This window comes from Loxodonta africana, chromosome 22, assembly GCF_030014295.1.
Source record: "Loxodonta africana isolate mLoxAfr1 chromosome 22, mLoxAfr1.hap2, whole genome shotgun sequence".
In the NCBI taxonomy this organism is placed as follows: domain Eukaryota; kingdom Metazoa; phylum Chordata; class Mammalia; order Proboscidea; family Elephantidae; genus Loxodonta; species Loxodonta africana.
In genome coordinates, this window is record NC_087363.1 from 4,646,620 (window position 1) to 4,662,423 (window position 15,804).

The 15,804-nt window shown below is 35.5% G+C and overlaps 1 protein-coding gene across 1 annotated transcript; it reads left to right on the plus strand.

Annotated features, from left to right (window-relative positions):
• The first annotated feature begins 8,403 nt into the window (after positions 1 to 8,403).
• LOC135228442 (olfactory receptor 9S13-like) lies at positions 8,404 to 9,357 on the plus strand. Its single transcript, XM_064274222.1, has one exon. It carries the CDS (start codon positions 8,431 to 8,433, stop codon positions 9,355 to 9,357), a length of 927 nt encoding a protein of 308 aa, XP_064130292.1. The 5' UTR covers positions 8,404 to 8,430.
• Positions 9,358 to 15,804: the final 6,447 nt, after the last annotated feature.

A 15,804-nucleotide genomic window follows, 5' to 3' on the forward strand; every position in this document is an offset into this window, starting at 1 on the left:
TTTTAATTACCTCTTGCTTTATTCATGGATGATGTCCTTGATGTCATTCCACAACTCGTCTGGTCTTTGGTCATTAGTGTTCAACAAGTCAAATCTATTCTTGAGATGATCTCTAAATTCAGGTGGTACTTTGGCTCTCATGGACTTGTTCTAATTTTCTTCAGCTTTAACTTGAAACTTGCGTATGAGCAATTGATGGTCTGATCTGCAGTCAGACTCTGGCTTTGTTGTGATTGTTGATATTGAGCTTTTCCATCATCTCTTCCCACAGATGTAGTTGATTTGGTTCCTGTGTATTTCATCTGGTGAAGCCCATGTGTATAGTCTCTATTTATGGTGAAAAAAGGTTTTTGCAATGAAGAAGTTATTGGTCATGCAACATTATATCCTGCAACCTCTGGCATCATTTCTATCACCAAGGACATATTTTCCAACTACAGGTCCTTCTTCTTTGTTTCCAAATTTCACCTTCCAATCTCCAGTAATTATCATTGCATCCTGATTGCATGTTCAATTAACTTCAGACTGCAGAAGTTGGTAAAAATCTTCAATTTTTTCATCTTTGGCCTTTGGATGGTATGTAAATTTGAATTATAGTCATATTAACTTGTCTTCCTTGCAGGTGTATGGGTATTATCCTGTCACTGACAGTGATGTACTTCAAAATAGATCTTGAAGTGTTCTTTTTGACAATGAATGCAATGCATTAAGTTGTTGTTTCTGGCATAGTAGGCCATATGATTATCTGATTCAAGGAAACAAAAGGCTGGGGAGATCATGAAGAAGGAAAGGCTTGAGAAAGTGAGTCAATAAAGTTGTTTATGAATTCTTGGGTTCACTACTAAAATTTACATGCAAAGATATGATAAAGAATGGCATAATAAAGGCTATGAGGAGTGAAGAAAGCAACAGAAAACTGCTCAGGTTCCGGACTGGTTACCAGCTAGTGCAGAATAATACTGATCAGAATAACACTGCAAAGATCACAAAATGGAAATAACATTCAAGCCACAACCTCCAGAAAGGTGGTCAGAATTTGTGGACTAAACTCAACTGGGTTGATTCTCTGGTAAAATGAAAATTTAATATATTCTCCATAGGATTTAAACAAAACTCAGAGTCTCATAATATTCAAAACGTTCAGGACACTGTACAAAGCTATGCAGCATACAGGGAACTGGGAAAAATCCCATTTTGCGTAGGAAAAGATAATTAACAGTTGAAAATACCCACCACAAATTTGGCAAAAGACATAAATTTACAGACTCAAATAGTTCAGTGAAAGCCAAGACGAACAAACCAAAGAAAACCATGTTCAGGAACATGGTAAATCAAACTGCTGATAACTAATGACAAAAAAAAAAAAAAAAAAACTCTTGAAAACAGGCAAAGCAAAATACATCACCAATAAGCATTAACATTAAGGAATCAGTAATTGACATGACTGCCGATTTCTAATCTGAAACACCTGGAGGCCAGAAGGAAGTAGCACATATTTTAGGTACTGAAAAAGAAATGTGAACCTTAAAATCTATAAAAAAAAATAAATAAACTTCTTCTCAAACACTAAGATTATCTGTTGCCATCAGAACTATTTAAAGAAAAAAAATCAAATCTGCTAAAAAAAAAAAAAAGATCTTCAGACAAATGGGAATGATACCAGATGTAACCTGGAACATCAAAAATGAAAGAAGAACAATGGAAATGATAAACCTTTCAGGAAATATACCATTCATGTCCCCTGAAGTTTAAAAAAATAGCCCTGGGAGTTCTTATTCATTGATGGTGGGAATGCAAAATATTACAATAACTTTGGAAGATAATTTGGCAGTTTCTTAAAAAATAAAACATAGGCTTACTGTGTTGTTGTTATGTTGAAAATATATGTCTACAAAAAAGTCTGCACATGAATGTTTATAGCAGCTTTGTTTATAATGACCAAAAATTGGAAGCAACCAAGATGTTCTTCAACAGGTAAATGCATAAACAAACTGTGGTACATCCATCAATGGGGTATTATTCAGTGATAAAAAGAAATGAGTTATCAAGCTATGAAAAGACAAGAGGGAACCTTAAAAGCATATTGTTAAGTGAAAGAAACTAATTTGAAGAAGGTTCATAGTGTATGTTTCCAGCTATATGGCATCTGGAAAAGGTAAATCTATAGAGACACTAGAAAGACCCTATAGGACAGGTTCAGGAGGAGGGGGATAAAGAGGTAGAACAAAGGGCATTCTGTATGATACTGTAATGGTGGACATATAATATTATACATTTGTCAAAATCCATGGGACTATATAACACAATAATGAACCCTAGTGTAAACTATAACCAAAAACCAAACCTGTTGCCATCTAGTCAATTCCAACTCATGGAGGTTCCATGTGTTACAGAGTAGAACTATGCCCCATAGGGTTTTCTTGGTTATAATCCCTACAGAAGCAGATCACCAGGCCCTTCTCTGGTGCCAGTGGGTGAGTTTGAACCATCAACCTTTAAGTTAGTAGTGGAGAACAAACCATGTGCACCACCCAGGGACCTATGTAAACTATAAAAAACCAAAAACCAAACCCAGTGCCGTCGAGTCCATTCTGACTCATGGCGGCTGTATAGGACGGAGTAGAATTGCCCCATAGAGTTTCCAAGGAGTGCCCTGGCGGATTCGAACTGCCGACCCTTTGGTTAGCAGCTTAGCACTTAACCACTACACCACCAGGGTTTAGTTAATAGTAATGTATCAATATTGGTTTATCAACTGTGAAAAATATGCCATGTGAATGCAAGACATTTATAATAGAAAAAAAACTGTGTGTGCTGGGGGGTAGAGGGAGTATAAGGAAACTCTGTATTTCCTGTAGATTTTTTTCTTAAATCTAAAACTACTCTGAAAATGAAAGTCTATAAAATAAAATAAACACAAAAAGAAAAAATACATTTGTTAGATGAAAGCAAAAATTATAATGTTGTTTTCAATGTATGTAAATTTGATATATAAGACAAATATAAAAGGGGAGGATATAAAACCTTTGAGGTGGTAAATACATTAAAAAAGTGGTAAAATATTGACTCTTAGCAGACTGTGGGAAGTATATATATTGTCCCTAAAGCATCCACTAATACGCACACATACACACACAGATACATAGTCACCATTTTTTGTCGTTGTTAGGAGCCATTGAGTTGATTCCAACTCATAGTGACCTCATGTGACAGAATAGAACTGTCCCATGGTTTTCTAGGCTGTCATCTTTCTGGGAGCAGGTTGCTAGGTCTTTTCTCCCACGGAGTTTCTGGGGGGCTTTGAATCACCAGTATTACAGTTTGCAGTTGAGTGCTTAACTGTTGTGCCACCAGGGCTCCTTGTAGTCACAATAGATAAATAAAAATGATTTATAAAATGATATAAATAAAAATGGTATTAAAAATGATATAACCTAAGAGAAATCAGAAAAGAAAAGACAAAAAAAAAAAAAAAGAAAGAAAAGAAAAACAAAATAAAAAACTTTTGAAAGCTACCAGAGAAAATGCCACATTATATATTGGGCAACAACAATTTTCATAACTGTGGACTTCTCTTCAGAAACTGTGGGGGCAATGTCTTTAAAGTCCTTAAAATGTGTGCACGTTGGGAAGGGGCCCAAAATGCTATCTTTAGGAAAAAAAATACAATTTAAGATTTCAGAAAAATAAAACACTTTGCTAGTAAAGGAAAACTAAGAGAATGTATTATGCCAAATTTCCACTCTATGAAATGTTAAAGGAGGTTCTTTATGCTAAAGTAGATGATAATGGTAAAGTAGGATCTGTAGAGATGTATGAAAAATACTGGCATTGGCAAATATATGAGCAAATATAAAGACAATTTTTATTCTCTTATTATCTTTGAAATATAAGCAACTGTTTGAAGCCAAAATTATAAAGCTGTGTCTGATGGTTAAGATTGTGTGTCAGCTTGGCTCAGCCATAATTTTCAGTATTTCGGCAGTCATATAATGTGATCACTTCCCTGTTGAAATTTGATATGTGATCAGCCCCCACGGTGGAATCTGCTAAGTGGTACCTGTGGGAGCAGGACCTGTGGTGGCTCTCAGCCCCCTCAGCCTGCATCTTTCTGCCCTCTGCCACCCACTTCCTTCCTGTTCACCTTGCCAAGGCTTTTGGCTTGTTCTGGATTCTACAGCTGCCTCTCATTCATCTGACCTCCAGTTCTTGGGACTTGAACTAGCAGCTTACCTGCCAATCTTGGGTTCTTCAGCCCCTGAAGCTAGGTTAATCAGGAGAAGCCTTGTGGTTTTGCCTGCTGATCTTGGGATTCCTTGGTCTTCACAGCCTGTGAGAAAGAATCCTGCTCTCCAACATAACCATCTCGGGTTCGCCAGCCCCTGCGGCGACGTGAATCAGGAGAAGCCCTATCCTGATCCACAGACTTGGGACATCGCAGCCTCTACAATTGTGCAAGCCGTTGCCTTGATATAAATCTCTCTCTGTATATACATATTTATATGCTTTACTGGTTTTTCTTCTCTAGAGAACCCAGCCTAAGACGCTGTGTTTTGGACTTTATATAGGACAATTACAGCTTAAACACGGTAGCAAATTTGCCAATACATCTACATGCTCACAGGGTTTCTAGAGTTTGTATGAAGTGATATACTACTAACTAAAATACCCCATGAAAAGTTAAGAAAGAGTATATATTGTTTACTTCAAGAATAATCACTAAAAATTACTACAAATTATTATACCTAAAAATCTAACCAATACATTAACATTGATTTTTAAAAAGTAACATAAGTGGCTGTTGAATGTTTTCAAATACTTTTCCTGCATCTAATGAGAGACATCAGAGTTTTCTTCATTATTTATACATAGCAGATACAGAGAGGGTTTAAGACATCATTATTGCCAGCTAGGAGTCCTGGTGACGCAGTGGTTAAATCACTTGGCTGCTATCTGAAAGATTTGAAGCCACCAGCCGCTCTGCAGGTGAAAGATGTGGCAGTCTGCTTCCGTTAAGATTTACAGCTTGGGAAACCCAAGGGGGGAGTTCCACTGTGTCCTATTGGGTTGCTATGAGTCATAATTCGAAATGGCAATGGGCATCACAAACTGTTCGTTGGCTCACACTTTATCACTTAACTATTGTTATTTTGTAGCAGAAATGGTTTACTCATTAATTAAAGGAAATGAGAAATTTTGTGTAGTGTCATGTTTAGATGAATGAGCAAATTAATGATACGTGAAAAAATGGAAAAGCATAGGTCTTAAAATCCTTGACAAAAAATCCTCAAATCATAAAAATGTTATTTATGTTTTCTTCAATGATTTGGAGACTTTCTGTCCTCTTTCTCTAAGTTGTTTCATTATAACTCAGAATTTGCTTGTAAATAAAGTTTTTGGTAACCTGCAGTATAATCAGTGGATATCAATTTAGGACTATGCTCTGTTATTACTAAGATGTTTTGCAATGTTTTAACGGCACTGGGTTTTTTTTTTTTTTTTTTTTTTTTTTTTTAACGTACCGTCTACACTGAACAAATCAAACATATTTTACTAGTAAGGAAACCAATTCAACAAAGATATCAGCCTTCTATGAAGACACAGAATATGACTTTTGAGAGTTTGGATTTTTTTTTTCTTTGTAAGATTGCTTCTTCCTTAAAATGTTAGTTGAGGCATCTTTTTATATTTTAGAGTAGAGGTCAGCCAAATTCAGTTGCATCCATATGTTTACATATTGTCTATGGCTGCTTTAATACTACAAAGGCAAGTTGGAGAGGAATGAAGAGAGGGTATTTCTCTCTTTCCATCTGCTTCTTGGGGTGTTTTTTTCTTTTGGTCCTAACTCCTGCTAGCCAAACCCCAGCATGAATCTCACTCTTGAAGAAATTCCAGGGCTTCAAAGATCTTTCCCACAACCTCCCCCTGTGCCTTGAGATCGTAGGTAATTGCTGTGACTGTCTGCTGTTGCTCATCTCTGCTACTCCAACATCACGTGCTTTTATTCTTTTATTTGCTTCATTGACTGCTTAGCCTATTCACTTTATGAATTTTCCTCTGTTTGGAGTAGAAGGGTTTCTGTGTTCCTAAGTGAATCCTGACTTACCACAGCATGATTTAATTACAGTAGAGGCAAGAAATAAATTACTCAAAGTAAGGGTTGTAATTAATTCAAACGAAAAATAATAATAGCCCTGTGTGTAAATCATGAAAATAAAAGATAAATCAAGTACTTCTCGTCCAATTATGTTTATTACTCTTTTCTGTCAGTAGATTAGCTCATATGTCTTCCAGAGAAGACTTCTAACTTTCCAAATGTCTGATAAGTTTACTAATTAATATTTCTTCTTTCATTTTTCTTTCTGCACTGTAACACAAAATGCTTGGCTGGCAAGAGGAACTGTGAGTCCCTGGTGAATAGCCTGCAGAGGGAATGCCCGCCACTTTAGTTTCTCTCCCCACAAAAGAATCTCTCTGAGGATCTGCCCCACAGCTATTTGTTGGTCCAATCAATGAACAAGTAAACCAAGAATAAAAAATAAGAGATAGGCTACAACTTTTACTAGTACTTATTCATCTTAGCAAATTGAAACTTGATCTGGACAGCAAGGAAATGCAGAAAGACTTCTTCTAAAACAAAGGTTTGCTTTCTTTCCTTTCATATTTTTGTTTCTTCATGCATGTGCTTGACTTTACACATAGGAAAGTGTTTAATAACATAAGAGGTAGCATTCATTCTTGATGATATTTTATATTTGCCTATTGTTTATTCTCCACACACTTTTCTTTTAGATTGTATTAGTTACATTTCTCCCCTTTTTTCTTTTGTACTGTCCTAATCAGAAACTTACTATGTAAAATATGAAGTTTTGTAGTTGACGGGCTCTGCAACAGGTACTTTTGACCATTTCTCTTCCTTCTAGAATCAATTGACATCTACATTCAACTTTAATTTTTTTCAAAAAAGTAGAATTTATAACTGGACCAAATTAATTCTAATATATTTCCATAGAGCCAAACTGCGTTAAAAATAATGTCAAAATATTGATGGAACCATAACAATAATGAAAATTACATGGCATTTTCATAGTATGAGAATTGTTGAATTTATAATTTGTCAGGTTTTCTTTTTTTTTTTTACATTTAATGGTAAAACATTGAAGAGAAAACTAGTATGCTGATCAATCTCATGATCCATGCAAGCCTCTTAAATCTGTTTTTGTCTCAGTTTCCCCATTCATAAAGTTAGAATAAAAAACTTACTTTCTTTCTCTACCTCTCCACTGTATTTTATTTAAGAATATTTTATAGTCATAGCAAGATAAACTGAAATAAATGTAATTCAAGTTTGTGTTAATACATATTTATTACTTTTTTTCATTTACAACCATCTTTGAGTTGAATTGTCCTGTGTGCCTTCTGTTATTCATATGCATAGATCTTTTGATTTGTGATTAGGTTTGTCTATATCTGAAAAGACAGAAAACTCACTGACCAAGATCTTAGAACTCTCCAGTTGCATTCCAATCTGCAAAAGCCAAAGGGAAAAAAAGAGGGAAAGAAGGGAGGAAGAAAGAAAGACAATAAAAGCCTCATTTCAACAAATTTAGTGAATATAAGCAAGAATCACTTCTGCTTTTAGCACATGAACTGTGCCGCTAAGACTGTATACAATCATAGGGACAAAAATGATGGAAGAAACAAAGATATGAAGCTAATGTGTAACAAGACAAAGCTGTAATTTATCAAGATTATTTATTTATAATGACTGACGCCGTCCTTCTACTACCAAAAAAACAAAAACCCAAACCCATAGAGTAGAACTGCCCCATAGCGTTTCCAAGGAGCGGCTGGTAGTTTTGAACTGCCGACCTTTTGGTTAGTAGCCAAGCTCTATAACCACTGTGTCATCAGGGCTCCAGATATAATTGTTGTATATTATTTTCCTATAGCAGATAGAGAAAACTAAAACAACATATTTTCCTTTTAAGAAAACGAGACTATCAAATGAGTCAGGTTTTCACTCTGAATAAAAATTAAAATGACTCAGGCTATCAGGGAGATAACTTTCACTGGCAGAAAACTGATAATGAATCAATAAATAAAAAACAGCTGTTGGTTTCAGATATTTCCCTAGAATATCCATTTTTCTAGAGCACGCCTAGAGGGCTAATCTGCATCATTTGCAAATAAATATATTGGCATAGCTAATCAATCAAATTGTACTGTTCACTAGGAAAACCTGTTCACATCATAACCCAGTCTTTGAACATTCATTGCTGTTTTGGAAAATATCGGGAACAATATGATGAAGCAAAATTTTTTCTCTGCTGGTTCACCAGTTGCATTATTTTTACTAAAAAAATAAAAGCGTTCTGGTTATTTCTTTTTTTTGTCCCTCTTGTTGCACTTATACCTTAGGCATGAAGAATGTTGAATAGGAATTACTCAGAGGTGACTGAGTTCATTCTACTGGGCTTCAGAACCCCTCCAGAACTACAGATGCTCTTATTCCTAGCCTTCTTGCTAATCTACATTGTCATTGTGGTGGGAAATACCAGCATGATATTCGTTATTTGGGTGGACTCCAGGCTTCACGCCCCTATGTATTTCTTCCTCAGAAACTTGTCCTATTTAGGCCTCTGCTGCTCCACTGTCATTGCTCCTAAAACTCTAGCCAACTTCTTGTCTAATGAAAAGAAAATTTCTTACAACGGCTGTGCAGCCCAATTTTTCTTCTTCGCCCTCTTTGTCACAACTGAAGGCTTTCTTCTGGCTGTGATGGCATTTGATCGATTCTCAGCCATTTGTGCTCCTCTCCTTTACCCAGTGCACATGTCCCAGAAGGTCTGTGTTTGGTTGGTAACTGGCTGTTATATCTGTGGAGTCATTAACTCCGTAGTACAAACAGGTTTCACCTTGAGTTTGCATTTCTGTGAAGAAAACAGATTGGACCACTTTTTCTGTGATGTCCCAGCCCTGATTGAGATCTCATGTGTTGACAGTTTTCTGAATGAGATTGTGCTGTTTGTTTTCTCTGCTTTTATCATCATCGTTACGACAATGGCTATTCTGATATCTTATGCTTATATCCTCTCCACTGTCTTGAAGATCCCCTCATCTCAGGGAAGGAGTAAGACCTTCTCCACCTGTGGTTCCCATATAGCAGTGGTGGGTTTATTCTATGGGACTGTGTTCTTCATGTATGCTCAACCTGAGGCCATCGCCTCACCCCAGCAAAACAAGATTGTTGCTGTGTTCTACACACTTATAATTCCAATGCTCAACCCTCTAATATACAGTCTGAGAAACAGAGATGTGAAAGATGCTGTGAAAAGAAAATTATGCGGGCAATGATCCTCTCACTGATGTTTTTAAGGCCATCAGTTAGTGGACACAATTTATCTTCCACGACTTCTAGTTCAAAATATGTCTGTTTCCAAAATTTTTATATCTAAATATGTACTCAGTATATGGCATGTGAAATACTGTAAAATGTAGTTTTACAACCTAGAAACAACCACTGTAAGCATTTTATCCTACTTTCTTATAATATTTATTAATCAAATGTAAATTAAATTTAATGTATATGTATATTTATGTATACACACACATTTATATGTATTTCAAAATTGGGACCACACTTTAGGAATTTTTTCATTGTTATCTTTTCACTTAACTCATTTTGTTTACAGAAAAACATTTATCAACATCATTAAATATTCTATAAGTGTATGAATTTTGAAATTTTTACAACATTATAGAATATTGATGCGCCGTTATCTGCTTAAATGGCACTTTTCACTACACATTTCCTGCACTGCAGTGGGATATGAAATGATTCAAAGATTTATCTATGTGGGATCACATTGACAACAGCATCTCAAAAGGTTAGATCAGAGGCTCAGGAGGCAGTTACTATATGCTGATGGTCGTTGAGTAATTTGGAAAGGGAGAGCAAGAACAGCTACACAGCCTGAAGAATGTAAACAATGGTACTGGATTGTACTTGTAGAATTTGTTGGAAGGGTATATCCTTTTTCATGTATGAGTCTGGATTGACTCAATTGCAACGGGTTTGTTTTTTTTTAATGATATTTTCATAAAAACATTAAAAAAGATATCTTCGGTATTTTGATAGAAATTGCATTAAACTTGTATATAAATTTGGGGAAAATTGACATCTTTGCTATGTTGAGTTTTCCAATCCCTGAGCACCGTATGTCTCCCAATTTATTTAGATCTTTGATTTGCTTTGTCAGCATTCTCTAGTTTTCATCATATAAGTCCTATAGATGTTCTATTTACCACTATTTTTATTTCAGCAGTTCTGTATGGTATTATATTTGATGTACATGTGTTCATTGCCAATATATAAAATACAATTGTTTTTTTAAAAAAGTTATTTTTAGAAGTTTGAGGTTTTCAGAAAATTTGGAAAGATAATACAGAGTTCCCACCTACTCTACACACAGTTGTCTTTATTGTTAACATTTACATTAGTATACTAAATTTGTTATGATTAGTAAAACAATATTGATATATTAACTAAAGTCCATACTTTATTCAGATTTCTTTATTTGTTATTTGATGTCTTTTTTCTGTTCCAAGATTCCAACCAGGATACCACAGTGGTTAAGAGCTCAGGGTACTAACGAAAAGGTTGGCAGTTTGAATCCACCAGCTACTCCTTGGAAACCCTATGGGTAGCTCTGCTCTGTCCTATAGGGTCACTATGAGTCAGAATTGACTTGATAGCAACAGGTTTAATTTTTTAGTTTGATTCAATGACCTTAGCAGTATTTAGGAGTACTTGTTATGTATTTTACAGACTGTCTTTTTATTGGAATTCATCTTATGTTTTTCTGAAGATTAGGTTGAGCTTTTGGGTCGCTGGGAGGAAGATCACAGGGGTAAGTGCCATTTTCATCACACTGTATCAAGAGTAAATACTATCATCATGAGTTATCACTGTTGATGTTGACCTTAATCACCCAGCTAAGATAGTGTTTGTCAGGTTTTTCCACTGTAATGTTACTCTTTTTCTTCTGCTTTCCATATTACACTCCTTGGATGGAAGTTGTCATGCATAACCTATGCTTAAGCAACGGGGAGCTATGTTTAACCTTTGTGGTGGCAGAGAATTATTTGGAATTCTTCTGCAGGGGAGGATTGCCTGCTCTTCATTTATTAAAGTATTCAGTCATGTATTTATATTGGTGTGGACTCATAACTATTTATTTTGTACTTTAAGTTATAATCCAATCCTTTGTGGATTTTTTGCTCAAATTATTCCAGATTTGTCACTGGAAGTTCTTTCAGTTGGCTTCTGTGTTTCCTTGGCATATCTTATTTACATTCATTATTATAAACTATTATCTTTATTTTGCCATTTTAAATATTTTTGTTCTTTCTGCATTCCTCCTTTTTGTATTTTTCTATTGAGAAAATAATTTCCTGCTATTTACCTCTTTAAAAAGAATAAGCCCATATTATATTATGTCAATTGTATTTATATTTAGCTTATAGTGCTACATTTTTTACCTTTTAAATTTTATAACCAAATTATTGTAGCTCATTTTTCATGAGCTTTTGTAAAAATTACACGTTTTTCAGTTGTCTTTGCACTATAAATAAATAGCCTGGCATGTGAGAAACTTGTTTTTTTTTTTTCCTGAAAATGGTTTGTATCATTATAACAGATGTTGTTGTTGTTCGGTGCTGTTGAGTCGGTTCCGACTCGTAGCAACCCTGTGTACAACAGAATGAAACACTGCCCATGCCCACAATCCTTATGTTTAAGGCCACGTTGCAGCCACTGTGTCAATCCGTCTCATTGAGGGTCTTCCTCTTTTTCATTGACCCTGTATTTTACCAAGCATGATGTCCTTCTCCAGGGACTGATCTCTCCTGACAACATGTCCAAAGTATGTAAGATGTAGTCTTGCCATCCTTGCTTCTAAGGAGCATTCTGGTTGTACTTCTTCCAAGATATATTTGTTCATTCTTTTGGCAGTCCATGGTATATTCAATATTCTTCCCCAACACCACAATTCAAAGGTGTCAATTTTTCTTCTGTCTTCCTTATTCATCATCTAGCTTTCACATGCATATGATGCAATTGAAAATACCATGGCTTGGGTTTTTTACTGGGTCAGGCACACCTTGGTCTTCAAGGTGACATCTTTGCTTTTCAGCACTTTAAAGACGTCTTTTGCAGCAAATTTGCCTGATGCAATGCATCTTTTGATTTCTTGATTGCTGCTTCCATGGATGTTGATTGTGGATCCAAGTAACATGAAATCCTTGACAACTTCAACCTTTTCTCCATTTATTGTGATGTTGCTAATTGGTCCAGTTTTGAGAATTTTTCTTTTCTTTATGTTGAGGTGCAATCCATACTGCAGGCTGTGGTCTTTGATTTTCATCAGTAAGTGCTTCAAGTTCTCTTCATTTTCAGCAAGCAAGCCTGTGTCATCTGCATAACACAGGTTGTTCATGAGTCTCCCATCGATTCTTATGCCCTGTTCTTCTTCATATAGTCCAGCTTCTCAGATTATTTGCTCAGCATACAGATTGAATAGGTATGGTGAAAGGATACAACTCTGATGCACACATTTCCTTACTTTAAACCACACAGTATCCGGTATCCCCTTGTTCTGCCCGAACAACTGCCTCTTGATCTATGTACAGTTTCCTCATGAGCACAATTAAGTGTTCTGAAATTTCCATTCTGGAAAACTACTGCCTATCCCTAATTTCATCCTGCTGTCTCACTGATAAACTAACCATTATCCTGATGTTGTGCTAAGTACCTTTTGTTTTTTTAGAAAAAACAATTCTACCATCTCTGTGTATTTTACTAAACAATACATTGTTTAGTTCTAAAAGTTAAAATAGTAAGCACAAGCCCGTCTTGAATGTGTGTTGTTTTATATTTTTTACTTTTGTATCTGTTTTCCTTACTTTCATTCTTAGCTGTAGATCAAAGCAAAATATGTCTGTGAGGTAAAATAAATGTATCCAGTTGATCCAAGCCAAAGGAAGTGGAGTGGGGAGAAGAATCTGTACCCATCAGGAAAAGTTAAGTTCAGAAATAAACTAGGCCAAGTCTATCTGACAATTGTCTTCAGATTAAAACAATAATATCTTGCAATTTACTGTATGTGAATTGTACTTTAATAAAGTAATATAAAAAGAGGAAAAGAATATCAACATGCACAGCGGAGACGTGCCTTTGATGTGTCTGTTTCTTGAGTCACAATGATAAGATCCAGCGATGCACTCTGGATTGAAGTCTTCTACATCTATCGTAGAGCTGCCATCTTGGAATCTCACTTTGTCATCCTCACTTAGATTCTCTTTGTCTCTCCTGTTGGCTGTATTGAACATCTGTCACATTCTTAGTTTAGTCTCTCTTTTGGTAGAAGCTACCCTACAGAAACTTCTTGATAAGAGTGTGCGTGATGTATATTTTTGAACTTTGTTGAAAATCCTACCCTTATACTTGATTAATAGTTTGACATGGTATAAGATTCTATGTTGGAAATAATTTAACTTCAGAATTTTGAAGACCTTCTTTTCTTTATTTGTTTTATTGATTCCTGTATTACAATGAAGAATCAAAAGCCATTCTAATACATGCCATGTTTTTTCTTCTAAAGCTTGTGAAATTTTATAACGATGTGTCCTTAGGTCAGTTTTCGTCCATTTTTTGAATTATGGTAGCTGTTGTCGTCGTCAATTCAAACTCATAGCAACTCTATAGGACAGAGTAGAAATGTCCCATAGGGTTTCCAATGAGTGGTTGGTGAATTCGAACTGCTTACATTTTGGTTAGCAGTTGAGCTCTTAACCACTACACCACCAGGGCTCCTGAATTACAGTACCAAAAAACCAAAACCCAATGCTGTAGAGTCGATTCCAACTCATAGTGACCCTGTGGGACAGCGTAGAACTGCCTCATAGGGTTTCCAAGGAGCACCTGGTGCAGTTGAACCACCGACCCTTTGGCTAGCAGCCCAAAACTTAACCAGGGTGCCAGAATTATGGTAGAGCCCTTTAAATTAGAAATGTTAAATCCTTTAGTTCTGAAAAACTGTCTGAAATATTTTGTTGATAATGTTGTTTTCATATCCCTACTTCTTCAAATTTTATTATTTTTATGTTGGACACACGGAATTGTCCTCTAACGTTTGTATCTTTTCTCACTGTTTTCTTTTTTGTGTGAGGGGTGGGCTCTTACTCTGTGTGAGATTTATTTGGCTCTATCTCCCAAGCTTTTTATTAACTTTATTTTTATTTTTGGTAGTATGTTTTTAATCATCATGAGCTTTTTGAAGATTATTTTCCTCTGAATGACTGTTTTTATAGCACCTGTTCCTTTCTTAGAATGTAAATCTTCTCTTATTTTTTGAGGCTATTAATGATTGGGAAACCCTGGTGGCATAGTGGTTTAGTGCTTCGGCTGCTAACCAAGAGGTTGGCAGTTTGAATCCACCAGGCGCTCCTTGGAAACTCTATAGGGCAGCTCTACTCTGTCCTACAGTGTTGCTAAGAGTCGGAATTGACTCGACGGCAGTGGGTTTGTTTTTTTTAATGATTGAGGTTTTGTTTAATCTGTTTGGATTAGAAGTTGTTTTTTTTTTTTTTACTGCTACCTTGTCTGTTTCCTTCATGTATATATAAACCCAGAACCCAGTCCTATCGAGTCGTACATATATACATATATTCCTTATTTAAAGTCAATGTCCACTGAACTGACAGTTTCCATTACTAAAGTTTTGCAGATGTGGTTTCTTCTCCTATTCTCCATTTTTACATTTTATTTCGTCTTGTAAAATGTGTGTGTGTGTGTGTGTGTGGCGTTGTAGAAGGAAGCAAAATCAGAAGCATACGTCCAATTTAATAGCTAGACCTTACTTGTGTCCTACTAATGAGGATAAAGCCAATTTAGCGAGCCACGGCACTTAATACATTGCTGCTATTATTCCTTTAAAATGAAGGCCAGCAAAAGTTTTTTTGTATAAGACCATATAGTAAATATTTTAGGATTTTCTGGCTAAGCAATAAAGAAGATATTAATTATCATTCCAATGGCTTTACTGCTATATAATATGTGCATATGGGCACTGTTTTGCCTTGTAATTCTAGGTTGAATTTATTAAGAGATATTACCAAGTCTAAAGCAAAAGATAATTTCGAAAGTCATTCATCACTGATAACAGTTGTTGAGGGCAGTTATTCACACTTGGAAAAAAAAAAAATCAAACTTGTCCCTGAGCCCAAAATATCATAATAAATGTTGCCACAGATAAGTCAACAACCTTCTGTTTGGTAAGGCAAGTAAAAATATTATCTTCTAGTTATGACAAAAATTCACAAAACTGGTAATGAGTGAATGAAATTTACCATGGACAATTCTGGTTAAAATTGTCTACAACGTACTGTACTTGCTTATGTATAAAACATTGCATAATTATAGGCTTTAATCATCTTGGAGCCTCTGTTGCTAACCACAAGGTTGGCAGTTTGAACCCACTAGCCACTCTTCGGTAACCCTGTAGGGTTGCTATGAGTCAGAATCGACTTGACAGAAAAAGATTCGATTTTTTGGTTAATCATCTTACATTTTAACAAACTTAGTAAATTTGTCCAACTAAAACTCTTTTCTGCTCCATACATATTTTTACCATCAGTTGTAACAAGTGGATCTTAACTTACTCTACTTCAGGTTTTACTAAATTAGTATTTTGCCAATTTCTTTGAAAATAATTTCACCTGCAGTTGTTCCACCTAGGCTCT